Source organism: Piliocolobus tephrosceles, chromosome 14, assembly GCF_002776525.5.
Source record: "Piliocolobus tephrosceles isolate RC106 chromosome 14, ASM277652v3, whole genome shotgun sequence".
Classification (NCBI taxonomy): Eukaryota; Metazoa; Chordata; class Mammalia; order Primates; family Cercopithecidae; genus Piliocolobus; species Piliocolobus tephrosceles.
In genome coordinates this window covers 38,838,518-38,864,673 of record NC_045447.1, presented here as the reverse complement: position 1 = coordinate 38,864,673, position 26,156 = coordinate 38,838,518, and the positions used below count along the sequence as shown (strand labels likewise).

At 37.6% G+C, this 26,156-nt stretch overlaps 1 protein-coding gene across 5 annotated transcripts in view; it reads left to right on the top strand.

Annotated features, from left to right (window-relative positions):
- INVS (inversin) overlaps positions 1–26,156 on the top strand; it is a 234,441-nt gene that overhangs the window by 127,094 nt on the left and 81,191 nt on the right. For all 5 annotated transcript variants that reach the window (XM_023202710.2, XM_023202698.2, XM_023202696.2 and 2 more), the window contains 5 exons: positions 3,588–3,768; positions 6,099–6,208; positions 10,229–10,400; positions 16,024–16,179; positions 16,650–16,879. In XM_023202710.2, the coding sequence (XP_023058478.1) occupies positions 3,588–3,768; positions 6,099–6,208; positions 10,229–10,400; positions 16,024–16,179; positions 16,650–16,879 (849 nt within the window). The remainder of the gene's footprint in view (positions 1–3,587; positions 3,769–6,098; positions 6,209–10,228; positions 10,401–16,023; positions 16,180–16,649; positions 16,880–26,156) is intronic.

The window sequence follows — 26,156 nt, the reverse complement described above, 5'->3', positions numbered from 1 at the left end:
TTGCTTTTGGTGTTTTAGACATGAAGTCCTTGCCCATGCCTATGTCCTGAATGGTACTACCTAGATTTTCTTCTAGGGTTTTTATGGTATTAGGTCTAACATGTAAGTCTCTAATCCATCTTGAATTAATCTTCGTATAAGGAGTAAGGAAAGGATCCAGTTTCAGCTTTCTACTTATGGCTAGCCAATTTTCCCAGCACCATTTATTAAATAGGGAATCCTTTCCCCATTTCTTGTTTTTCTCAGGTTTGTCAAAGATCAGATGGTTGTAGATGTGTGGCACTATTGCTGAGGGCTCCGTTCTGTTCCATTGGTCTATATCTCTGTTTTGGTACCAGTACCATGCTGTTTTGATTACTGTAGCCTTGTAGTATAGTTTGAAGTCAGGTAGCGTGACGCCTCCAGCTTTGTCCTTTTGACTTAGGATTGTCTTGGCAATGCGGGCTCTTTTTTGGTTCCATCCTTCCATGGGTGCTCTCTCCCAGGGAGATGGGAGTTTTATCTGTAAGCCCCTGACTGGAACGGCTGCCTTTCTTTCAGAGATGCCCTGCCCAGAGAGGAAGAATCTAGAGAGGCAGTCTGGCTATAGTGGTTTGCCATGCTATGGTGGGCTCTGCCCAGTTCAAACTTCCTGGAGGCTTTGTTTACCCTGTGAGGGGAAAACAGCCTACTCAAGCCTCAGTAATGATGACGCCCCTGCCCCCACCAAGCTCAGGCATCCCAGGTTGACTTCAGACTGCTGTGCTGGCAGTGAGAATTTCAAGCTAGTGGATCTTAGCTTTCTGGACTCCGGGGAGGTGGGACCTGCTGAGCAAAACCACTTGGCTCCCTGGCTTCAGCCCCCTTTCCAGAGGAGTGAACGGTTTTATCTCCCTGGGATTCCAGGCACCACTGGGGTATGAAAAAGAACTCCTGAAGCTAGCTCAATATCTGCCCAAACAGCCACCCAGTTTGGTGCTTGAAACCCAGGGCCCTGGTGCTGTAGGCACCCTAGGGAATCTCCTAGTCTGCTGGTTCCAAACACCATGAAAAAAGTATAGTATCTGGGCTGAATAGCACAGTCCTTTATGGCACTGTCCTTCACGGCTTCCCTTGACTAGAGAAGGGAGTTCCCTGATACTTTGCACTTCCCGGGTGAGGCAACGCCCTACCCTGCATCTGCTCGCCATCTGTGGGCTGCACCCACTGTCTAACCAGTCCCAATGAGATGAACTGGACACCACAGTTAGAAATGCAGAAATCACCCGCCTTCTGCGTTGGCCTCACTGGGAGCTGCAGACCAGAGCTGTTCCTATTCAGCCATCTTGCTGAGTTGTCCTCTTGACTCTCTTTAGTATAGATCTTTCGGTGGTCATCTGTCTCTGGTTTTGTTTGTTTGTTTTTAGTTTTGTTTTTTTGGGACAGAGCCTTGTGCTGTCACAGGCTGGAGTGCAGTGGTGTGATCTCAGCTCACTGCAACCTCCGCATCCTGGATTCAAGTGATTCTCCTGCCTCATCCTCCTGAGTAGCTGGGACTACAGGTGCACGCCACCCCGCACAGCTAATTTTTATATTTTTAGTAGAGACAGAGTTTCAGCATGTTGGCCAGACTGGTTTCGAACTCTTAGCCTCAAGTGATCCACCTACCTCAGCTTCCCAAAGTGCTGGGATTACAGGCATGAGCCACAACCCCCAGCCAACTCTCTCTTTTTAATTGTTAAGAATGTATGCGTCTTGAAAAAAAAAAAAAATGATTATCCTGTATACATAGTCCTGGGAATCTATTTTTCTCAGCTCTTTCAGCATAGTATTTTGCTACTTTCTGCCTTTTATTATTGCTCTTAAGGAGTCTGTTATTGGTATGTCATTTCTTTATGCATGATGTATCTTTTCTCTCAGGCTGCTTTTACATTTTACTCTTTGTTTGGCATTCTACAGTTTTACTACAGTGTGTCTAGGTGTGACCTTTTTAAAAAAATCCTGTTTGGTGTACATTCTATTGTATCTCAGTTCTGTCAAACATATATAGCTGTTATCCTTAAATATCACCTCTCCTTCATTCTCTTTACTCTTGCCTTTAGGGTCTCCAATTATATATATATTAAGGCATTTTATCTAATCTTCCATGTCTTTTAACTTCTCTTTTATGTTCTCATCTCCTTGTCTCTTTCTGCTGCATTCTGGGTAATAGCATCAGATCTGTCTTCCAGTTTTCTAAGTCTTCAAATAAGTCCAACCTATTGCTTACTCTTTCCATTGAACCTTTAATCTTAGTGATTAAATTTTTCACTTCCAAAAGTTCTATTTGGTTCCTTTTCAAATCTGCCTGGTAATTTTCATAATGCCTGCTACAGAGATCCAGTTGAAAAATTAATTAACGTTTTGAACTGTCCATTTACAGACATATCAAACCGAATCACTAATAAACACATGATTGAAAAATCTCAACCCCATTCATAAATGAACTGCAAGTTAAAATAGCAGTGAAATGCCTTTCATAACCATAAGGAAAAAATTCAGTAAGCTTGATAATACCAAATGATTAATTTGTGCCAGCATGTAGGGAAATAAAAACTTTTACATATTGTCATGGCAGTGTTAATTGGTAAGACCATTTGGAGAGTGATGTGACAATTTGAAGGTATTTGAAGATATCCTTCACCCCAGCAGTTCCCCTTCTAGGTATCTAGCCTATGGAAAAATCTCACACATGTACTACAAGGGACATGTAAAGGAAATATTAATTGCAGCATTATCTGTAGTAGTGAAAAAAATGGGAATAGCCTAAATGTCCCTCAATAGGAAAATAGATAACTAAATCATGGCTTATTCAAGCACCTCAATAACTAAACTAGTACCAACATAGATATCCAAAGTATAGTGTTGAAAGAAAGAATTTCCAAAGGATACACATCCATTGCCATAATGTGAATATTGAAAACACACATACAAAATTTGTGTATGGTTTATGGATACCTACATATATACAAAAGTATAAAACATACATCCCTAGTTGAACCATAACAGAAACAAAAGCATATCAGGCAAAATGTTGACACCTTTTTGATCTAGATAATCAGTATGTAATGGTTATATTATTTTCTGTACTTTTTATAATTAAATATGAAAATAATTTTTTAAAAATTTAGACTTTGTACTTTTTCCATGATTTATCATTTGTGCTGAGAGAGAATGTAGAGATCTTATTTCAAAAATTCCTCAGTTAATTCTTGTGCCAGGCTGGGCACAGTGACTCACACCATAATCCCAGCATTTTGGGAGGCTGAGGTAGGAGAATTGCTTGAGCCCAGGAATTAAAGACCAGCCTGAGCAACATGGCAAAACCCCATCTCTACAAAAAACAAAAGTTAGCCAGGTGTGGTGGGGTGTGCCTGTAGACCCAGCCACTTGGGAAGCTGAGACAGGAGGATTGCTTGAGCCCAGGAGTTTGAGGCTGCAGTGAGCTGTGATCATGCCACTCTACTCCAACCTGGGTGACAGAATGAGACCCTGTCTCTAAAAAAGAAAGAAAGGAAAAAATGCTTACACCAAATGTAGTTTATTGAGGATTCCATGTATGTCTGAAGTCTCTGGTTCCTTCAAATCAGGATGCTGCTCCAACGGAGTCTTTACTGAACTGGCAAGACTACGAGGGTCGAACTCCTCTTCACTTTGCAGTTGCTGATGGGAATGTGACCGTGGTTGATGTCTTGACCTCATATGAAAGCTGCAATATAACGTCTTATGATAACTTATTTCGAACCCCACTGCACTGGGCAGCTTTATTAGGTATGTGACTCAAAGGATCAACAGTAGATGAAACTGCATGAGTATAGGAATATTTCTATGCCTTCCCTTCCACTGTTCACTCCCAATTCCTAGTTAATTATTTTGATTTCTAACTGATATGTTGTATTGTTTTATAAACTAAATTATAGTAATATAAATTTATTTTCTGTTAAATATTAGTTTTAATTTCTACATGTCTTAACTTTAAATTTTTGTTATAAAAGTAATTCATGTTTATTGACAACATGTAAATGTAACATAAACCTTTTCATATTCAGCGCCTATATTTTTGGGGAGGAGGGCTTTAATTTTATGTTTGTACTAATATTATGATATTTGAGTTTTTTTCTTTATATTTTCCTGAAATGCCTTTTACTTAACCTTTTTGAAGATCACTTTTATAGATGAGAGAGTGTATATATGTGTATGTTTTATGTGTATGTTGGATTTTTTTGTGTGTGGAGTCAATCTGAGAGTCTTTCTCTTTCAATGAAGGAGTTTTACCCATTATTAGTCATTGTTATAAGATAAATAATCAGGACTTTTTTTTTCCTGCTATCCTGCTATTATTAGTGTTTTCAGTTTAACATATTTTGTTTGTTTGTTTTGTTTTGTTTCCTGTTTCCTTTGCTTTCTGCTCTTTGGTATATGGATTAGATTTGTTGTTGTTATTTGATTTTGAATTGCCTAATGTTTTAGGAGGATTTAGGTTCTATTAGTGGTTACTTTTAAATTTATCAAAAATTTTTTAAAGCCTGAATCAGAGTCAAGAGCAAAAATGCATCTATTTACTCCCACCTATTTAAGACAAAAAATTTAGCACAGATACTCATCACTCTTTTAGTACTTGTTAATATAATCTGAGATTCCCCCCTAATTATTATAATCTTGATCTTAATTTTTAAATTACACATTATCTTTTTTTAAAAAATGGTGTTTATGTGTGCACCCACTTTTATCGCCAGATTTATAATTATTAGTCAGATTTCATCTTACATCCCTTTTTCTTTTTCCTCTGGATTCTGGGCTTACTTGGCAAATTTGTCTCCACATAACTAAATTGACTTTTTGTTCTGTAAGTTTTGCTTTCTTTCTGCCTCCTATATAGATTGTATTTTGGGTTATATTTTTATTTCCTTGTCTTACCTATATTCCTTTTTATCTCATTTCATTTCCTTTTAACTTCCTCCCATTACTTTTTCATTTCACTCTGTTTTCTTCTTAGAATACCCTGTTTCTGTTTCGTAGAAGCCATCTCTTTTTGCACTAAGTCGAGGATACCAGTTTCCTGAAATTTTCCTCTGGATCCTTCTCTAGATCATTTTCAGAGGTATGCTGTTTATCTTTCTGACAGTGCTTCTTTTTCACTTTCCTATAGTATGTTTTTATGTAGTCTTTACTGAATTTTCCCCTTTATTTCTCAAACAAAATGAAATGTGTTTAGAGTAACTATGTGGCACAGATTGTCTTTGATCCCACATTTATATTATGGAGAACTCCATCTTAGACCATTTCTGGAGAGCAGATAGATGAGCACAACTTCCACTCAAATTACTTTTCTCTGCCTGGCTTTTATGCAGTATATCCTTGCTCTGCTAATGGGGCATCTTCTTCATTCTCCAATATCTGAAAACAATAGAGTGTATAAAATTTCAGGTTTCCTATATATACTACTACCAGGTTTGTTCATTTTTTAGTATTTTCTACAGCACTTCACTTGTAGAGATCACGTCCTCCAGGATGCACTATATTGTCTTCATTGCTGCCTCATCATGCCTGCCCACTTGTTTTCTGAGATTTGAAATCACTGCCTAGATGTTATAAAATATAAATATAATAAAAGATTGTGGGAAGGAGAATATAGGGATGGGAGGCCTCAGAGATAGAAGAGGTTGTATTATAGTTTGTCCACCTGAATAGAAGACAACAGCTATGCAGTTCTGTTTGGTTGGGCAGTGGAACCTTGAGAGTAGGAGCAGTGAAGGCTAAGAGGGCTTGGCTCCAAAGCACCTTCCCCTCCTTTGCTTTATAAAGTGAAGGGAATGCGATGAGGTGATGCCTAATATAGTTTTTTCTCAGTCTGACAAGTATACTTAATTCATTCCTACCTGGTTGAAGCATTAAGTTTTTAGTAAGTTTTCATTCTGTTCTACCTCATATTAATATGTTAGTGAGAAGTTAGAAGAGACTGCATTGGGGGCTGCTGTTCAGAAACCATTGTGAATGCTGTATTATGTGTCAGTGAATTTTCTTTCTTTTTCATTTAAATAGATTATAAATTAATTAATGTCCTTTATAAGTGATAATTACCTTTTTGTGTCTTTTCTCAGGCCATGCACAGATTGTCCATCTCCTTTTAGAAAGAAATAAGTCTGGAACTATCCCATCTGACAGCCAAGGAGCCACACCTTTGCACTATGCTGCTCAGAGTAACTTTGCTGTGAGTAAAACAAGATAATGCTCTTTTTTTATTAGTGAAAATTTTTATTTTTATATAATCATAGATTCATATGTAGTTGAAGGAAATAATACAACAAGATTTCATGTACCCTGCACCTAGTTCACTCTTTTTTTTTCTTTATTTATTTTTCCAATAAACTTTTTGCACTCCTATACCTAATTCACTCTAACGGTAACATCCAATACAATATCATAAACAGGAAATTGACACTGATATAATCCACTGATCTTATTCAACTTTTCCCAGATTTACTTAGACTCATTTGTCTGTTTTTATGTATCAATTATCTTTTAACAATGGTTCATACTGTTCACTCTGTGATGCAAGTGATAGTCTAAGGTTGTTTTTTTCTTTTTTAAGTTGTTAGTCACATCTGAAGTTTTATACAGTTTTTATTTTAATGTTAAGTGTAACATTTTACTTTACAGTAAGAGTACTTCATCTTTGTATTACTTTTATAGCACTAAGAACATCTTAGTGTTCAGCCATGTGTAATTGTCCTTAAAGCAGTGTGGCAAGGCTTTGGAACTAGAACAATCTCAGCTAGAATCCTGTCTGTGCAGTTTGCTAAACTGCATTATTACCTTACACAAGTTTCTTAATCTTAGTTTCTTCATATGTAAGATGAGGATAATTTTACCTTTTCTTTCAGGATTGTTGTAAAGATTAGAGAAAATTTATGACAAGTGCCTGCTGTATACCTTGGCATAGAGCACGTACTCAAGAAATAGAATGTACTCTCATTACTACTAGTGTTGATAATTACGTATATTATACATCTGAGAATGCAAAAAATGAATTATTTCCAAAAATACTGAATATTATTCATAGTTCTTCCCCTCCCCTTTCTCATCCATTATGTCCCCAGTCCACCCGCAACATGATAGTGTCTAGGCTACTTCAGCTTCCTGAGTATGAATGGCCATCAGGAACCAGATTCATCCAAGGATGCACACGTTAAAACAGATTTTGCTGCCTTCTACATGGATATGCATAGTGAAACCCTTAGTTTCATTAAATTATAATAATACTATCAGGTCAGGCATGGTAGCTCACGCCTGTAATCCCAGCACTTTGGGAGGCCGAGATGGGCAGATCACCTAAGGTGTGGAGTTCGAGAACAGCCTGGCCAACACGGTGGAAACACTGTTTCTACTAAAAATACAAAAATTAGCCGGACAAGGTGACTGGCGCCTATAGTCCCAGCTACTTGAGAGGCTGAGGGAGGAGAATCGCTTGAACCTGGGAGGCGGAGGTTGCAGTGAGCCAAGATAGTGCCACTGCACTCCAGCCTGGGTGACAGAGCATGACTTCATCTCAAAAGTAAATAAATAAATAAATAAATAGTACTATCATCAAGCATAGTATAATTTCATCTTCATGACCTCTCCAAATGCTCTGTTAAATACTCAGATCTCTAAAATATCTTATCTTCACACCCTTCCCGACTCTGGTATCCAGAACAACTATTCTTCTAATCCTTGCTTCTTGGTATTCCTAACAACTTATTCAATTTACCACCTAGAGTTTTGACAAATCATTATCTGTTATCACCTAACAAAGCAGTATTTTAGGAGAAGGTTTTTTTTATTACAAATAGGTAGGAAATTAACTTGACCCAGCCTAGTCAATCTATGGAAATCACAGCTCACATAAATCAACACAAGGCTATTAGATATGTTATCCCCTGTTTATAGAAAACAAACCAAAACAAAGCAAGGTTCCATGAGATTAAATGCCTTGCTCATGGGCTTTAACCCAAAACTTAGACTCCAAATTTAATATATATATACAGACACCAATAATTAAATAGGTGTGCTAATAGAAACAAGAAAGAATGGTAGAACATTATTCTTTATGATGATTCAATAATATGATATAATAATTTTATTCAAAGAAATATTTTGTTGGATAATCTGCCAATTCCAGAGTTGATTTTTAATAATTATACAAATTATGTAAGCTGAGTTTCAAGTCCCTTGATCTCGTTGTCGTCTAATAACTGACAAGAAATTACAGTTCGCTCCTTGAAAACTATGGACACATTCCCCTACACATACAGAGCCCTGTAAACATTCATCATGAAGTAAAAACATACTCAGCAAAGAAATGTTTGCAAGTTAGTAAAAGAAAATAAAGCAAAAAATCACAAACTTTTAAAATTCATTTCTTTATTCAAATATATTTAATATGCTTAATAAACATATATATTAGACTTTAGGAACAGTAAGTTATTATACCTCAGTAACTCAACAAATAGTCTTAAAAGTAGAAAGCAGTGTGTGATGCTGTGGAAGGAGTGTTAACCCTGGATTCTTCCTTTATCTGCCACCAATATTTATATGACCTTGGAACCTAAATTTCTTCATCTGTAAAATAAGGAACTGGATTAGATGAGCTCTTGAATTCTTCTTTCTGTAAAATACTGAGAGTCAACATTTTATACATTTTTCGTCAGCTCACAGCCTCCAGCATTTTTTGTCTGAAACTCTTTTACCTCAATTCAATCAAAAGTTTCTATGATCTTTCTAAAAGTTTATATGAGTCTAAGTTCTGAGGAAAGAAGCAATTTAAAATGCTGGAATATTAACCCCCATTAAAATTGTGAGGCACTAATAGAATTGTCAAAGGTCCTCATTTTTTTTGTTGTCGTCGTCGTCATTTTTTTTTGTTTTGTTTTTGTTTTTGTTTGAGATGGAGTCTCACTCTGTTGCCCAGGCTGGAGTGCAAGGATGTGATCTTGGCTCACTGCAACCTCCGTCTCCCAAGTTCAATCAATTCCCCTGCCTCAACTTCCCAAGTAGCTGGGACTATAGGCACGTGCCACCATGCCTGGCTAATTTTTTTATATTTTAGTAGAGACAGAGTTTCACCATGTTGGCCAGGATGCTCTCAATCTCCTGACCTTGTGATCCACCCGCCTTGGCCTCCCAAAGTGCAGGGCTTACAGGTGTGAGCCACCGCATACGGGCCAGTCCTAATTTTTGTGTGATTCCATAGAAGGACAATTCAGTAATAAAGGAATTGCTGAATAAATATTTGTTTTACTGAATTGAGCACTGCCTTTCTCAGTAATGAGAATACATCAATCAGTATTCAATAAATGCATTAACCATTTTAAAAATGTTTAGTAACTAATCACATAATTCCAGTTTGTTCCTGGATTTAAGGCAAAAACAAACAAACACCACAGTGAGAGAATGCAGAACCTTCTCTGGAGGCATGCCTGAATAGATGGGTCTCATGTAAAATGTCCAAGAAAACATGTATTTTATGGCCGGGTACAGTGGTTCATGCCTGTAATTCCAGCACTTTGGGAGGCCAAGATGGATGGATCATTTGAGGTCAGGAGTTCAAGATCAGCTGGGCCAACATGGTAAAACCCCATCTCTACTAATAATACAAAAATTAACCGGGTGTAGTGACACTCAGCTACTCGGGAGGCTGAGGCAGGAGAATCGCTTGAACACAGGAGGCGGAGGTTGCAGTGAGCTGAGATGGCACCAGTGCATTCCACCCTGGGCAACAGAGTGAGACTCCCTCAAGAAAGAAAGAAAGAGAAGCGGGGCGCAGGGAGGGAGGGAAGAGAAGAGAAGGGAAGAGAGAAGAGAGAAATAGAAAGAAATATTTAAATTTTGTTCATTAATAAATAAAACACTGAATACTTCTGAGTTTTGTAACTGTCACTCAAACAATGACCTATAAAGTTTCCAAGCTTGATTGAAGATGATTACTTTCCATTTTGAGGATGTTGAATGGGAGAGTTAGGTTATGTTTGTGAAGTGTTACGGACACTACAACTAATTTGTAAGGACAGAGGATTGTTATCTTTGATGAAAATTGTAGTTCTGTCATTAATAAAAAGATAATTTAATTTAATTCAAAAGCAAGGGGAAAATGCTTTGCTTCTTAATGGAAGTCACATATTATTATATGACTTTATTACCATAGAAAATACTACTGTTTTGTCTCCATTTTTTAAATCAAGTTTTCTTACAGGAAACAGTTAAAGTGTTTTTAAAACATCCTTCAGTGAAAGATGATTCAGACCTAGAAGGAAGAACATCATTTATGTGGGCAGCTGGCAAAGGCAGTGATGATGTCCTTAGGACTATGCTGAGCTTAAAATCGGACATTGATATTAACATGGCTGACAAATATGGAGGTACAGGTGAGAACTGGTAGACACATTCAATTTGCTTTCATTCAGGTTCCAAAGTGTAGCTGTTGCTATAAAACTTGTAAAATAGCAACTTGAAATCTTTGTTCCTAATCTAATATTGTTTGACTTCAGTCTTCGGTTTTAAGTTTGGGTTTGCCAGGATATCACTCCAAAGGCTTTATTTCTTCAGTATTATGGCTAAGATTAGCATATGTTTCTACCAAATGAATGGTTGCATTTGGTTTAAAACCCTGGTTGCTCCTTAGACATGATTATGGGGACTCTTCTGATCATTTATCTTTTTGTAAAAAAAAACAAAACCTATACTGTAAAACTATCCATATTTAATTGTCATTATATTTTCAAAAATTTAGAATTATATTTAAGGAATGCACACATTTAAGTGTATTCTCAGCAGTCTCCTTTACTGTGCTCTTTTCTCAGGTTTGAATAGCATTACCACATCCTGAATCTCCCATTTTTAGAGATAACCCCCCATGGCTCTAGAAGCTTCAAAGCTTCATATCAACCTTGCTTGAAAAACTCTTACTAGATGCTTATTTTAATTTCTTTCTCTAATAGGAGAGGCCTTTACCTATGTGTTGGTTAATGAAAGGTAAAGTTTTTCAGCCTCAGTGTCAACTTGGAGGTCTCTTCCTTGCGTACTGTATCCTACTTACAACTCAGAAAGAGAAGGAGAAATCACATACTACTACAATAGCACTGAATAGAATAAAAAATAAGTGATGGGCTTCTCCATGTTATGTTTTTTTATTTGTAGAAACATGCTAGAGCCATTTGCATCTACTGTTATCCTGAATAAGAATTTTCTTGGCCACCAAAACTATTGATGCAACAGTAGAGAGAGAGAAGGGAGGGGAGTTGCTTTACTTAAAATCTCCCTCCCTGTACCAAGACAACCACAGCCTCAAAAATATGTATTTTAAGAAGACAATTCAATTTTATGATAAAGACTTAACTTTCAAAAGTATTTCTCTATTAAAGCCTTACAGCAGATCTTAAATTTCTTAAGGGGCATAGTGCAGACACATAGGATGCTGACTTTATAAATGATCTGAACATTTAATTCTTTGTCAGGTTTCCATTATATATTCTTCCACTTTATCACTAACTTTGATTTTAGTTTAACTTTTTCAGATATTTGAATAAGGTATGGGCAAGGATACTTGCACTCTTTGACCAAAAGTATCTTTCTCATATGCACCATGGTTGAAGTTCAGACATAAATTCTTCTCAGATTCATTAATTTGCTGGCTTCTTTCTTCTGTGGGGATTTTATTATGTCAGAGATGCCTTCCTGACATTTCTTTTCTGTGAAAGTGAGTTCTTCTCTATCATCCCTCTACAAGGATTTTTTTTTTCCTTCCCATTAAAAAGAGGTGTTACCAATAGCAATATATGGACACTATTTGGATCCTGACTCAAATAAATAAACTATAAAAAATGTACAGCCATCAGGAAAATGTCAATATTATTGAACATTACAGAAGTTCTGTTAGTATTTTTTAGGTGTGATAACAGCATTATGGTTTTATCATTTTGTCCTTTCTTTGCAGTGCTGGGCCTGGGGCTCTGCAAATCACATTTCCCCTTTGCCACAGGTGCTCTTTTAGAGTCCACCAATAGGGAGCATTGGAGGGAGACTGGAAGACTGGAAGAGGGACAAGGGATTACATCTTTCTGTCTGCGTCCTGCTCTTGCTTTTTTCTTGTTTTCTTTTTTTAGAAAAAAAAGTAAAATAATAATAATAATAATAGATGGGATCTCACTGTGTTGCCCAGGCTGGTCTCAAACTCCTAGGCTCAAGCAATCCTCCCACCTCAGCTTCCCAAAGTGCTTGGATTACAGGTGTGAGCCACCACGTCCGGCCTGTTGTTGCTTTTATTTCCTGCTATGGTCAGCATCACCCTAGTAATGCTTCTTCAACACAGCAATACTGTATTTCAGCAAAAACAGTTAATTTCACTCTGCAGGTTTCCAACATTCACAGTGTCAGCCTCTGTGCACCCTTGTCAGACACAACAGCACCAGCCAAGCAGAGCCATTCCTCAGAGGTTGAGTTTTCATTCTTCAGGGCTCTTCTAAGCTTTTAGGTTTCAATAATTTCATCCTCTTCTTTATGTACTCGCAGTGCCAGGACTGGTAGCTATTTTTTGCATTTGCTACCTCCGTGGTACCTTACTTAGTGTTTTCTTTCTGCCTTTTCATTTCTTCAATACAAAGCCAGCAACTATTTATACTGAATTCCATCTATTATATCTGGTATGGTTTCTGTCTTCTGACTGGATCCTAACTGATACAGTGAGGTATTTAAAAAAAGAATCCTTGTTTTTCAAAGATACTAAAATATTTACAGATGAAAGGATATGACTCTAGAATTTTTTTCAAAACAATCAGAAGTAGAGGAAATGAATCGTGGTTAAATAAAACAAGATTAGCCATGTACTGATAATTGTTGAAGCTGGGTAATAGCTATATTGAGTTCACTGGACAATTGTCTGCTTTTGAATATGTTTGAAGGTTTCCGCAATATAAAGTTACATTTAAAAAAATTAAGTTTCTATATAAACTTGCAGTACTTTTCAAAGAGAGAGTAATGCTTGACCTAAGATTATTTTTAAATAAAGAAAATTCAGGCCACGCGCAGTGGCTCACGCCTGTCAACCCAGCACTTTGGGAGGCCGAGGTGGGTAGATCATTTGAGGTCAGGAGTTCGAGACCAGCCTGGCCAACATGGTGAAACCCCACCTATACTAAAAATACAAAAATTAGCTGGGCATAGTGGTGGGCACCTGTAGTCCCAGCTACTCGGGAGGCTGAGACAGGAGAATCACTTGAACCCAGGAGGTGGAAGTTGCAGTGAGCCGAGATCATGCCACTACACTCCAGCCTGGGCAACAGAGTGAGACTCTGTCTCAAATAAATAAATAAATATAAAGTAAATTCAAATAGTTATAAATGGGGGATTTCCTTTAATATGATCATTGATTTTATCTGTTACTTGATTGAAATTTTATCTTTTTAAAAAATTTGATATTGATGTTATCTATAGAGTATATTTCATACTGGATGCCACATCACAGAATTGTAGCATTTCAGAATTAGAAGTCACCTTAAAACTAAATCTAGCCCAGGGTTTTCCAAACCATGTTCTTCATAACAACAGTTTTCTATAGAGGTACCTGAAATACTTAGCTGAGGGAATAGACAGTCGAGTGGGTAATGCTCCACTTCTGATTTAGTCAGAACCACGTAACTCTTGCTTGTTTTATATATTAGGTGTTTTATAAATTTTCATTTGGGGAAAAAGGGTTCTTATGCTCTTAAAATGTGAAATCACTGAAATATCACAGATGTTATATGATGCTTTCATCTGCCTTACGATATTCTCAGCAGTGGTCTTTCAGCCTCTTGTTGAACAGCTCCAATATAGAAAACCCACTACTGCCATCTTAACTCTATTAGAATGTTCTTCCTTATACTGAGCCAAAATTTGTCAAACTGAATGTTCTACCCTGTGCTGTCTTCCATGTGATAGCACTTCAGATATTTGAAGTTACTCATGCCTGTCTGAATCTTGTCTAGGTCAAACTAACATTCAGCCATTTAGGTCAATGCAAATTCAAGAATGGCATAAGAATTACTAGAGGTGTTTGTTTAAATTCAGATTCTCAGGCTACATGGATAGAGATTCTGTGTCAAATCCTGTAGCAAGTCCTGTTGACTCCACCTCCAAAACATGTTCTAAATCATTCTATTTCTTTCCATCTCCATTCCAACCACCCTAGTCAGACCACCATCATTTTTCACTCAGTCTACTGCCAAAATATTTACTGGTCTCCCTGCTTATATTTTAATCTATTACAACTACATTCTTCTCAGAACAGCTAGAGTCATCTGTTTAAAGCATAAATCAGATAATATCACTCCACTACATAAAGCCCTTCAAATGTCTTCCATCACTGACCGATAGGACCATTTGTGATCTGGCCTTTTCTACCTTTCTGACTTACTCCACTGTCACTTACTGTGCTGCAACTACCCTTCCTTCCTTAAACACACACAGTCGTTCGTGTCCTGTACTAACTCTTCCTTTGCTCAATAAATAAATAAAACAAGATTAGCCATGTATTGATAATTGTTGAAACTGGGTGATAGCTATATTGAGTTCACTGGACCATTGTCTACTTTTGAATATGTTTGAAGGTTTCTGTAATATAAAATTACATTAAAAAATTAAGTTTCTATAGAAACTTGCACCACTTTTCAAAGTGGGAGTAACAATAGCTAAGTTCAAGGTTATTTTTATTTTATTTTATTTTTTGAGACGGAGTCTCACTCTGTCTTTTTCATGGTTCAGGTCTCAACTTAAACATCCACTCTTATGCAAAGCTATCTGTAACCACCAATCAAAAGTAGTCCCTCAGTGATTCTACATATCAGAACAGTTTTTATTACTTTAATTATATCAATTATCATTATATAATACTTTATTGATGGAGAATTGTTTTGTTTTGCTTTCCTTCCTAGAATGTAACCTTATCTATTGTGTTCTATGCTAAACATCCAACAGTATAATACTACTCAGCCCAAAAATCTGCATCCCATGTTTGCTCCATGGATCACCCTTTATGAAAAAGACACTGTTCTAGGCCTTATAGAGCCATAATACTTAGAACTGGCCCAGGCATCTGAAGTGTTACTTTGGCTAATTCAAACCTATAGAGGGATGACATAAGCCAAGCATTACAGTGGAGTAACATAGGCAGGAGTCAGTGTAACATGAAACACATTTAATCAAAATTACTCTTTAAAACCTCTGGAAGGCACAAGAGAGGAGGCCATATTCCATGTCAGTTTTTCTCCAGTGAAGCAAATTCCTGTTTCTTTTCTTTTCTTTTTTTGAGATGAGGTATTCCTATTTTCTCCAGACTGGTCTAGACCTCTTGGATTCAAGCAGTGCTCCTGCCTCAGCCTCCCAAGTAGCTGGAACTATAGACATGTGCCACCTCACTGTTTCTTAAATTGAGCCCTGGGGAAGTAGCTGGCTTGTATTTGGAGTGATGTTTTATTAAAAATGCACTCAATGCAGCAAGATGTACATGCTTTTCAGTACCACTGGGGTGCGCAAGCCAATTGAAGAAACAGCACATTTAACCAATGGAAGGAACAGTCTATTATGTCTCCAGTCACATGATCCCTTAGGGACATATGCTTATTGAGTGGGTTGTTGGGCAGAATTGTGTACATCATTTAAATCATTTCTCTTTGTATTGTTTTCTTGCTGTCTTGAAAGAGAAAAAGAGAAAACTAATAGCTGAAAAGAGAAAACTAGTAGCTTAGAAGAGGATACCATTTCAGACCAACAGGATGGAAAGGAAGAAAATAGCAAGAAGAGAAAGGTAGAAGGAAAGGGGAAAGTGTAAGTGATACATATGCATAGGGAGGAAGGCACAATCTAAAAAAGCAAAAAATAAATTAGGGAATCCTTAAAATTGAGATTGCATTTATTCAAAATGATGGGGAAATCAAGAGAAGAAAGGACATATAATAATTTAAAAGGTGAAGTTGTTATTGACTAATTCATCACTTTATTTTGGTTCCCTTTTAGCTTTGCATGCTGCTGCCCTTTCTGGCCATGTCAGCACCGTGAAGTTATTACTGGAAAATAACGCTCAAGTAGATGCTACTGACGTTATGAAACATACTCCACTTTTCCGAGCCTGTGAGATGGGACACAAAGATGTGATTCAGACACTCATTAAAGGTGGGTTAATAACAGTACTCCTAATAAGTCTCTCTTAACAGGTAGGAATTCTTGCATACTCTGTTTGAGATAAAGCTTTCCTTACCAGAAAGCTGTACAAGTACAAGGATGAAGGGATGATCACCCAACATGGCGTGAGGAACCTCCAGTTCCACTCCTAGCTCCACTTGTTGGGAGTTGCTTGATATAGGGAAAGTCACTTCACCTGCCTGATCCTCAATTTTATTTTATATAAAGGGGGAGTGATTCCTAGCCAGTCCAGTTTATAAGCTTATTGTGAAAATCTGAAGTAGACAATGTATGTGGAAGCATTTCCACAAGAATAAAGAATTTAAGGAACAGTTGTTATTATTTGACTTCTATTCATTTTAATAAATGCATTTAAGGAAGAATTGTGGTTTTTTTACTTCTATTCATTTTAATAAATGCTATTTCTATTATACATTTTCATTATATTTGTGCTTTTCCAGGTGGAGCAAGAGTAGATCTAGTTGACCAAGATGGACATTCTCTTCTACATTGGGCAGCACTGGGAGGAAATGCTGATGTTTGCCAAATATTAATAGAAAATAAGATCAATCCAAATGTTCAGGATTATGCAGGAAGAACCCCTTTGCAGTGTGCTGCATATGGAGGCTATATCAACTGCATGGCAGTTCTCATGGAAAATAATGCAGACCCTAACATTCAAGACAAAGAGGTAGAAATTCTATGTCTTTTCTGTATTAAGTTTGCTCCAAAGAATTTAGAGTATTTCTTCTTTGTTGTAAACATAAGTAAAACAACAGTTTACAAGATGAAGAGATCACTCACAAATCCATCTGTTAATCAAGACTATTATTTGTCCATGTTCTCTTCCAGTCTTTTTCTATATATATAATTTAACATAGTTATAATATAGACTTGGAATAATTTGATGACTTTTATAAAAGATTACATGGTATACACATGTATGCATGTATAAAAATAAATATATTACATGATTTTCTTTTTCTTTTTTTTAAATTATACTTTAAGTTCCAGGGTACATGTGCACAATTTGCAGGCTTGTTACATATGTATACATGTGCCATGTGGGTGTACTGCACCCATCAACTCGTCATTTACATTAAGTGTGTATCTCCTAATACTATCCCTCCCTGCTCCCCACATCCTGTGTCCAAGTGTTCTCATTGTTCAATTCCCACCTATGAGTGAGAACACATGGTGTTTGGTTTTCTGTCCTTGCAATAGTTTGCTGAGAATGATGGTTTCCAGCTGCATTCATGTCCCTAATAAAGAACATGAACTCATCCTTTTTTATGGCTGCATAGTATTCCATGTTGTATACGTGCCACATTTTCTTGATCCATTTTATCATTGATGTACATTTGGGTTGATTCCAAGTCTTTGTTATTAGTGCATAGTGCCACAGTAAACATACGTGTGCATGTGTCTTTATAGCAGCATGATTTATAATCCTTTGGGTATATACCCAGTAATGGGATGGCTGGGTCAAATGGGATTTCTAGTTCTAGATCCTTGAGGAATCGCCACACTGTCTTCCACAATGGTTGAACTAGTTTACAGTCCCACCAACAGTGTAAAAGTGTTCCTATTTCTCCACATCCTCTCCAGCACCTGTTGTTTCCTGACTTTTTAATGATTGCCATTCTAACTGGCATGAGATGGTATCTCATTGTGGTTTTGATTTGCATTTCTCTGATGGCCAGTGGTGATGAGCATTTTTTCATGTGTCTGTTGGCTGCATATATGTCTTCTTTTGAGAAGTGTCTGTTCATATCCTTTGCCCACTTTGTGATGGGGTTGTTTGATTTTTTTCTTGTAAATTTGTTTAAGTTCTTTGTAGATTCTGGATATTAGCCCTTTTGTCGGATGGGTAGATTGTAAAAATTTTCTCTCCCATTCTATAGGTTGCCTGTTCACTCTGATGGTAGTTTCTTTTGCTATGCAGAAGATCTTTAGTTTAATTAGATCCCATTTGTCTATTTTGGCTTTTGTTGCCATTGCTTTTGGGTTTTAGTCATGAAGTCCTTGCCCATGCCTATGTCCTGAATGGAATTGCCTAGGTTTTCTTCTAGGGTTTTTATGGTTTTAGGTCTTACATTTAAGTCCCTAATCCATCTTGAATTAATTTTTGTATAAGGTGTAAGGAAGGGATCCAGTTTCAGCTTTGTACATATGGCTAGCCAGTTTTCCCAGCACCATTTGTTAAATAGGGAATCCTTTCCCCATTTCTTGTTTTTGTCAGGTTTGTCAAATATCAGATGGTTGTAGATGTGTAGTATTTTTTCTGAGGGCTCTGTTTTGTTCCATTGGTCTATATCTCTGTTTTGGTACCAGTACCATGCTGTTTTGGTTACTGTAGCCTTATAGTATAGTTTGAAGCCAGGTAGCATGATGCCTCCAACTTTGTTCTTTTGGCTTAGAATTGTCTTGGCAGTGTGGGCTCTTTTCTTGTTCCATATGAACTTTAAAGTAGTTTTTCCAATTCTGTGAAGAAAATCATTGGTAACTTGATGGGGATAGCATTGAATCTATAAATTACCTTGGACAGTATGGCCATTTTCATGATATCGAGTCTTCCTATCCATGAGCATGGAAGGTTCTTCCATTTGTTTGTGTCCTCTTTTATTTCGTTGAGCAGTGGTTTGTAGTTCTCCTTGAAGAGGTCCTTCACGTCCCTTGTAAGTTGGATTCCTAGGTATTTTATTCTATTTGGAGCAATTGTGAATGGGAGTTCATTCATGATTTGGCTCTCTGTTTGTCTATTATTGGTGTATAGGAATGCTTGTGATTTTTGCCCATGGATTTTGTATCCTGAGACTTTGCTGAAGTTGTTTATCAGCTTAAGGAGATTTGGGGCTGAGTCGATGGGATTTTCTAAATATGCAGTCATATCATCTGCAAACAGAGACAATTTGACTTCCTCTTTTCCTAATTGAATACCCTTTCTTTCTTTCTCCTGCCTGATTGCCCTGGCCAGAAGTATATTGAATAGGAGTGGTGGGAGAGGGCATCCCTGTCTTGTGCCAGTTTTCAAAAGTAATGCTTCCAGTTTTTGCCCATTCTGTATGATATTGGCTGTGGGATTGTCATAAATAGCTCTTATTATTTTGAGATACAGTCCATCAATACCTAGTTTATTAAGAGGTTTTAGCATGAAGGGGTGTTGAATTTTATTAAAGGCCTTTTGTACATCTACTGAGATAATCATGTGATTTTTCTCATTGGTTCTGTTTATATGATGTATTACGTTTATCGATTTGCATATGTTGAAGCAGCCTTGCGTCCCAGGGATGAAGCCAACTTGATCGTGCTGGATAAGCTTTTTGATATGCTGCTGGATTCAGTTTGCCAGTATTTTATTGAGGATTTTTGCATTGATGTTCATCAGTGATATTGGTCTAAAATTCTCTGTTTTTGTTGTGTCTCTGCCAGGCTTTGGTATCAGGATGATGCTGGCCTCATAAAATGAGTTAGGGAGAATTCCCTCTTTTTCTATTGATTGTAATCATTTCAGAAGGATGGTACCAGCTCCTCTTTGTACCTCTGGTAGAATTCAGCTGTGAATCCATCAAGTCCTGGACTTTTTTTGGTTGGTAGGCTATTAATTATTGCCTCAATTTCAGAACCTGTTATTGGTCTATTCAGGGATTCAATTTCTTCCTGGTTTAGTCTTGGGAGGGTGTATGTGTCCAGGAATTTATCCATTTCTTCTAGATTTTCTAGTTTATTTGTATAGAGGTGTTTATAATATTCTCTGATGGTAGTTTGTATTTCTGTGGGATCGGTGGTAAATCCCCTTTATGATTTTTTTATTGCATCTATTTGATTCTTCTCTCTTTCCTTCTTTATTAGTCTCGCTAGTGGTCTGTCAATTTTGTTGATCTTTTCAAAAAACCAGCTCCTGGATTCATTTATTTTTTGAAGGATTTTTTGTGTCTCTATCTCCTTCAATACTGCTCTGATCTTAGTTATTTCTTGCCTTCTGCTAGCTTTTGAACGTGTTTGCTCTTGCTTCTCCAGTTCTTTTAATTGTGATGTTAGGGTTTCAATTTTACATCTTTTCTGCTTTCTCTTGTGGGCATTTAGTGCTATAAATTTCCCTCTACACACTGCTTTAAACGTGTGCCAGAGACTCTGGTATGTTGTTCTTTGTTCTCATTGGTTTCAAAGAACATCTTTATTTCTGCCTTCATTTCGTTATGTACCCAGTAGTCATTCAGGAGCAGGTTGTTCAGTTTCCATGTAGTTGAGCAGTTTTTAGTGAGTTTCTTAATCCTGAGTTCTAATTTGATTGCACTGCGATCTGAGAGACAGTTTGATATAATTTCTGTTCTTTTAGATTTGCTGAGGAGTGTTTTACTTCCAACTATGTGGTCAGTTTTTAATAAGTGTGATGTGGTGCTGAGAAGAATGTATATTCTTTTGATTTGGGGTGGAGAGTTCTGTAGATGTCTTTTAGGTCTGCTTGGTGCAGAGCTGAGTTCAATTCCTGGATTTCCTTGTTGACTTTCAGTCTCGTTGATCTAATATTGACAGTGGGGTGTTGAAGTCTCCCATTATTATTGTGTGGGAGTCTAAGTCTCTTTGTAGGTCTCTAAGGACTTGCTTCATGAATCTGGGTGCTCCTATAGTGGGTGCATATATATTTAGGATAGTTAGCTCTTCTTGTTGAATTGATCACTTTACCATTATGTAATGGCCTTGTGTCTTTTGATCTATATTTGTTTAAAATCTGTTTTATCAGAGACTAGGATTGCAACCCCTGCTTTTTTGTTGTTGTTTTCCATTTGCTTGGCAGATCTTCCTCCCTCCCTTTATTTTGAGCTTGTGTGTGTCTCTGCATGTGAGATGGGTCTCCTGAATACAGCACACTGATGAGTTTTGACTCTTTATCCAATTTGCCAGTCTGTGTCTTTTAATTGGAGCATTTAGCCCATTTACATTTAAGGTTAATATTGTTATATGTGAACTTGATCCTGTCATTATGATGTTAGCTGGTTATTTTGCTCGTTAGTTGATGCAGTTTCTTCCTAGCATCGATGGACTTTACATTTTGGCATGTTTTTGCAATGGCTGGTACCGGTTGTTCCTTTCCATGTTTAGCGCTTCCTTCCAGATCTCTTGTAGGGCAGGCCTGGTGGTGACAAAATCTCTAAGCATTTGCTTGTCTGTAAAGGATTTTATTTCTCCTTCACTTATGAAACTTAGTTGGGCTGAATATGAAAATTCTGGGTTGAAAATTCTTTTCTTTAAGAATGTTGAATATTGGCCCCCACTCTATTCTGGCTTGTAGAGTTTCTGCCAAGAGATCTGCAGTTAGTCTGATGGGCTTCCCTTTGTGGGTAACCCAACCTTTCTCTCTGGATGCCCTTAACATTTTTTCCTTCATTTCAACTTTGGTGAATCTGACTTATGTGTCTTGGAGTTGCTTTTCTCAAGGAGTATCTTTGTGGCGTTCTCTGTATTTCCTGAATTTGAATGTTGGCCTGCCTTGCTAGATTGGGGAAGTTCACCTGGATAATATCCTGAAGAGTGTTTTCCAACTTGGTTCCATTCTCCCCATCACTTTTAGGTACACCAATCAGATGTAGATTTGGTCTTTTCACATAGTCCCATATTTCTTGGAGGCTTTGTTGGTTTCTTTTTACTCTTTTTTCTCTAAACTTCTCTTCTCGCTTCATTTCATTCATTTGATCTTCAATCTCTGATACCCTTTCTTCCACTTGATCAAATCAGCTACTGAAGCTTGTGAATGTGTCACGTAGTTCTCATGCCATGGTTTTCAACTTCTTCAGGTCATTTAAGGTCTTCTCTATGCTGTTTATTCTAGCTAGCCATTCGTCTAATCTTTTTTCAAGGTTTTTAGCTTCTTTGCAATGGGTTCAAACATCCTCCTTTAGCTCAGAGAAGTTTGTTATTACCGATCATCTGAAGCCTACTTCTGTCAGCTCGTCAAAGTCATCCTCCGTCCAGCTTTGTTCTATTGCTAGTGAGGAGCTGTATTCCTTTGGAGGAGAAGAGGTGCTCTGATTTTTAGAATTTTCAGCTTTTCTGCTCTGGTTTCTCCCTGTCTTTGTGGTTTTATCTACCCTTGGTCTTTGATGATGGTGACATACAGATGGGGTTTTGGTGTGGATGTCCTTTCTGTTTGTTAATTTTCCTTCTAACAGTCAGGACCCTCAGCTGCAGAGCTGTTGGAGTTTGCTGGAGGTCCACTCCAGACCCTGTTTGCCTGGGTATCACCAGTGGAGGCTCCAGAACAGCAAATATTGCAGAACAGCAAATGTTGCTCCGTGATCCTTCCTCTGAAAGCTTCGTCTCAGAGGGGCACCCAGCTGTATGAGGTGTCAGTCGGTCCCCACTGGGAGGTGTTTCCCAGATAGGCTATCGGGGATCAGGGACCCACTTGAGGAGGCACTCTGTCCGTTCTCAGATCTCAAACTCCATGCTGGGAGAACCACTACTCTCTTCAAAGCTGTCAGACAGGGATGTTTAAGTCTGCAGAAGTTTCTGCTGCCTTTTGTTCAGCTATGCCCTGCCACCAGAGGTGGAGTATACAGAGGCAGGCAGGCCTCCTTGAGCTTCGGTGGCTCCACCTAGTTCAAGTTTCCTGGCTGCTGTGTTTATGTACTCAAGCCTCAGCAATGGTGGACGCCCCTCCCCCAGCCTCGTTGTCACCTGCAGTTCGATCTCAGACTGCTGTGCTAGCAATGAGCGAGGTTCCGTGGGTGTGGGACCCTCCGAGCCAGGTGCAGGATATAATCTCCTGGTCAGCCATTTGCTAAGACCATTGGAAAAGTATTAGGGTGGAAGTGTCCCAATTTTCCAGGTACTGTCTGTTACATCTTCCCTTGGCTAGGAAAGGGAATTCCCCGACCCCTTATGCTTCCCAACCCCTTGTGCTTCCTGGGTGAAATGATGCCCCACCCTACTTAGGCTCACACTCTATGGCCTGTACCCACTGTCCAACAAGCCCCAGTGAGATGAACCCAGTACCTCAGTTGGAAATGCAGAAATCACCCGTCTTCTGTGTCGCTGAGGCTGGGAGCCATAGGCTGGAGCTGTTCCTATTTGGCCATCTTGTAACTGGGGCCTTTTTGTTTTTTTGGTTTTTTTTTTTTTGGAGACAGAGTCTCCCTCTGTCTCTCAGGCTGGAGTGCAGTGGCGCGATCTCAACTCACTGCAACCTCCACCTCCCGGGTTCAAGTGATTCTCTTGTCTCAACCTCCCAGGTAGCTGAGATTACAGGCATCCACCACCATGCCTGGCTAATTTTTGTACTTTTAGTAGAGATTGGGTTTTGCCATGTTGGCTGGGCTGGTCTCGAACTCCTAACTTCAGGTAATCTGCCTGCCTCAGCCTCCCAAAGTGCTGGGATTACAGGCATGAGCCACCACACCTGACCCTATTACATGATTTTCTTTTTCTTTTTTTTTTTTGTTGAGATGGAGTCTTGCTTCATTGCCCAGGCTGGAGTACAGTGGCACAATCTCAACTCACTGCAACTTCTGCCTCCTGGGTTCAAGTGATTCTCCTGCCTCAGCCTCCTGAGTAGCTGGGATTACAGGTGCACACCACCACGCCTGGCTAATTTTTGTATTTTTAGTAGAGATGGAGTTTCACCATGTTGGCCAGGCTGGTCTCAACATGGTGAGCTGCCTACCTCAGCTTCCCAAAGTGCTAGGATTACAGGTATGAGCCACCACATCTGGCCTATTACATGATTTTCTTTTCTTTTCTTTTTTTTTTTTTTTTTTTTGAGACAAGAGTCTCACTCTGTCACCCAGGCTGGAGTGCAGTGGCACAATCTCAGCTTACTGCAACCTCCACCTCCTGGATTCAAGCAATTCTTCTGCCTCAGCCTACTGTGTAGCTGAGATTACAGACATGTGCCACCACACCTGGCTAATTTTTGTATTGTTTTTAGTAGACGTGGGATTTCACCATGTTAAGTCAGTCTGGTCTCAAACTGTTGACCTCGTGATCCACCCACCTCAGCCTCCTAAAGTGCTGGGATTACAGGCATGAGCCACCGCACTGGGCCTATTACATGATTTTCAAACCACATTTTGTTTACTTAAAATTGTCACCATTTTCTTATGTGATATATAATCTTTTTAATAATCATGAATGCTTAAAATTCCAAAGTTCTAAGAACTTTATGTTTAATAGTTTATTCAATCCTTACAATAATCTTATAAAGTAGTTACTATTATTCTCATTTTACAGATGAGGAAATTGAAGCTCGTGTAGTTTAAGTAGTTAGCCTAAGATAACAACAGTCGGGGGAGCTCGGGGGGAGATTTAGTGTTCAAAGTATGCTCTTAACCCAAATATTAGGTTAAATAAGTAACTTCCTATTGCTGGTCACTTTTTCACTATTATAGGTAAAGTTTCAGTAATTATCTTTGTGCATTTAACTTTTTTCCTTTGGGATCATTTCCTTAGAGTAATTCCCCCTAAATGAGATTATCAAATCAAACCAACCAATCATGTTGATTGCCTAATATGATTAGGCTGCCAAATCATATATATACTGCCAAACTGATTTCTAAAAGATTCTGGTTAATCTATACGTTCCCCAGCTGTGTAGTCTTAACTTCTCTCAGTTTAGCCAGTATTAACTTTTTTTGCTAATTAAATTATTTTAACTCTTTAAAAATTTTTGCATGTTAATTGTGTTGTCCAAGTCAGAAAATTAGCTATACCTATTAACTCAAGTCCCTATCAACTCATTGAACGAGTATTTATCAAGATTGTTACTGTATGTAAAAGTAACATAAAGAAAAGTATGTAAAATATGGTCCATGTCCTTATGATACTAGGAATGCATCTTTTATAATTTGTAGTACTTTTAATGTTTTACCAAGTTGCCAGTTTTTTACATAAGTAGCATATTAAGTATCTTTCCAGTTCTATTAGCTGCTATATGTATTGCTTTGGATTGTCTACATAAGCAATCATGCATGCTATCTGTGAATAATAACATTTTTATTTCTTCATTTCCAATCTTTATGCCTTTCATTTCTTTGATGTGCCATATTGAATTAGAACCTTCAATATAGTATGGAATAGAATTGGTGATAATTGGCATCCTTGATTCATTCTGGTTTCTCAGATGGCAAGCTTTCAACATTTTACCATTGAGTAAGACGTTGCTATGGGTTTCCTTATATTCCCACTTGCCAAGAGTTTTTTAAAATCATAGTTGGGTTTTTGTCAAATACTATTTATGCATTTATCAACAGGAATTTTTTTTTCCTTTTTTCTGTTAATAGGGCAAATTACATTGATTGATTTTTTTTTTTAGATGTTAAACAACCCTTGCATTTCTGGAGTAAGCCCCGCATATATTATGTACTTTTATATACTGATGGATTTTACCTGCTAATATTTTAAGATTTTTGCATCTATGTTTATGAGAGAGATTGGGCTATAATTTTCCTTTCTTGTATTATAGTCGCAAGGTTTTGATAGCAAGGTAAGGCTAACCTTGTCAAAAAAAAAAAAGTTAGAAAATAGTCCCTTATTTTTATTCCCTTGGAGAATAAAATTGGTATTACTTCTTCCTTAAATGTTTGGAAGAACTTCCTCTTGAAGTTATCTGGTGTTGGCGTTTTCTTTGTGTAAAAGTTTTAAATACCAATTCAATTCCATTAATTATTCAAATTTTCTAATTATTTTTCTTTCCGCTTTGGTGAGTTGTACTTTTTGAGGAATTTATTCATTTTATTCAAAATGTCAAATGTATTTGCATAAATTTTGTCACACACATATTCCCTTATCTTTTTTATGTCTGTAGGATCTGTAGTGAGTTCCTTTTGTTTATTTCATATATTGGTAATGTGTGCTTTCTCTTTTTTTTTTTTTTTTAATTTTCTTCATTCCTTACCTGGAGCACTAAAAACAAAAACAAAAACAAAACAAAAAATCAAACAAAAAAACTTGATATTCATCTCTTCAAAGGA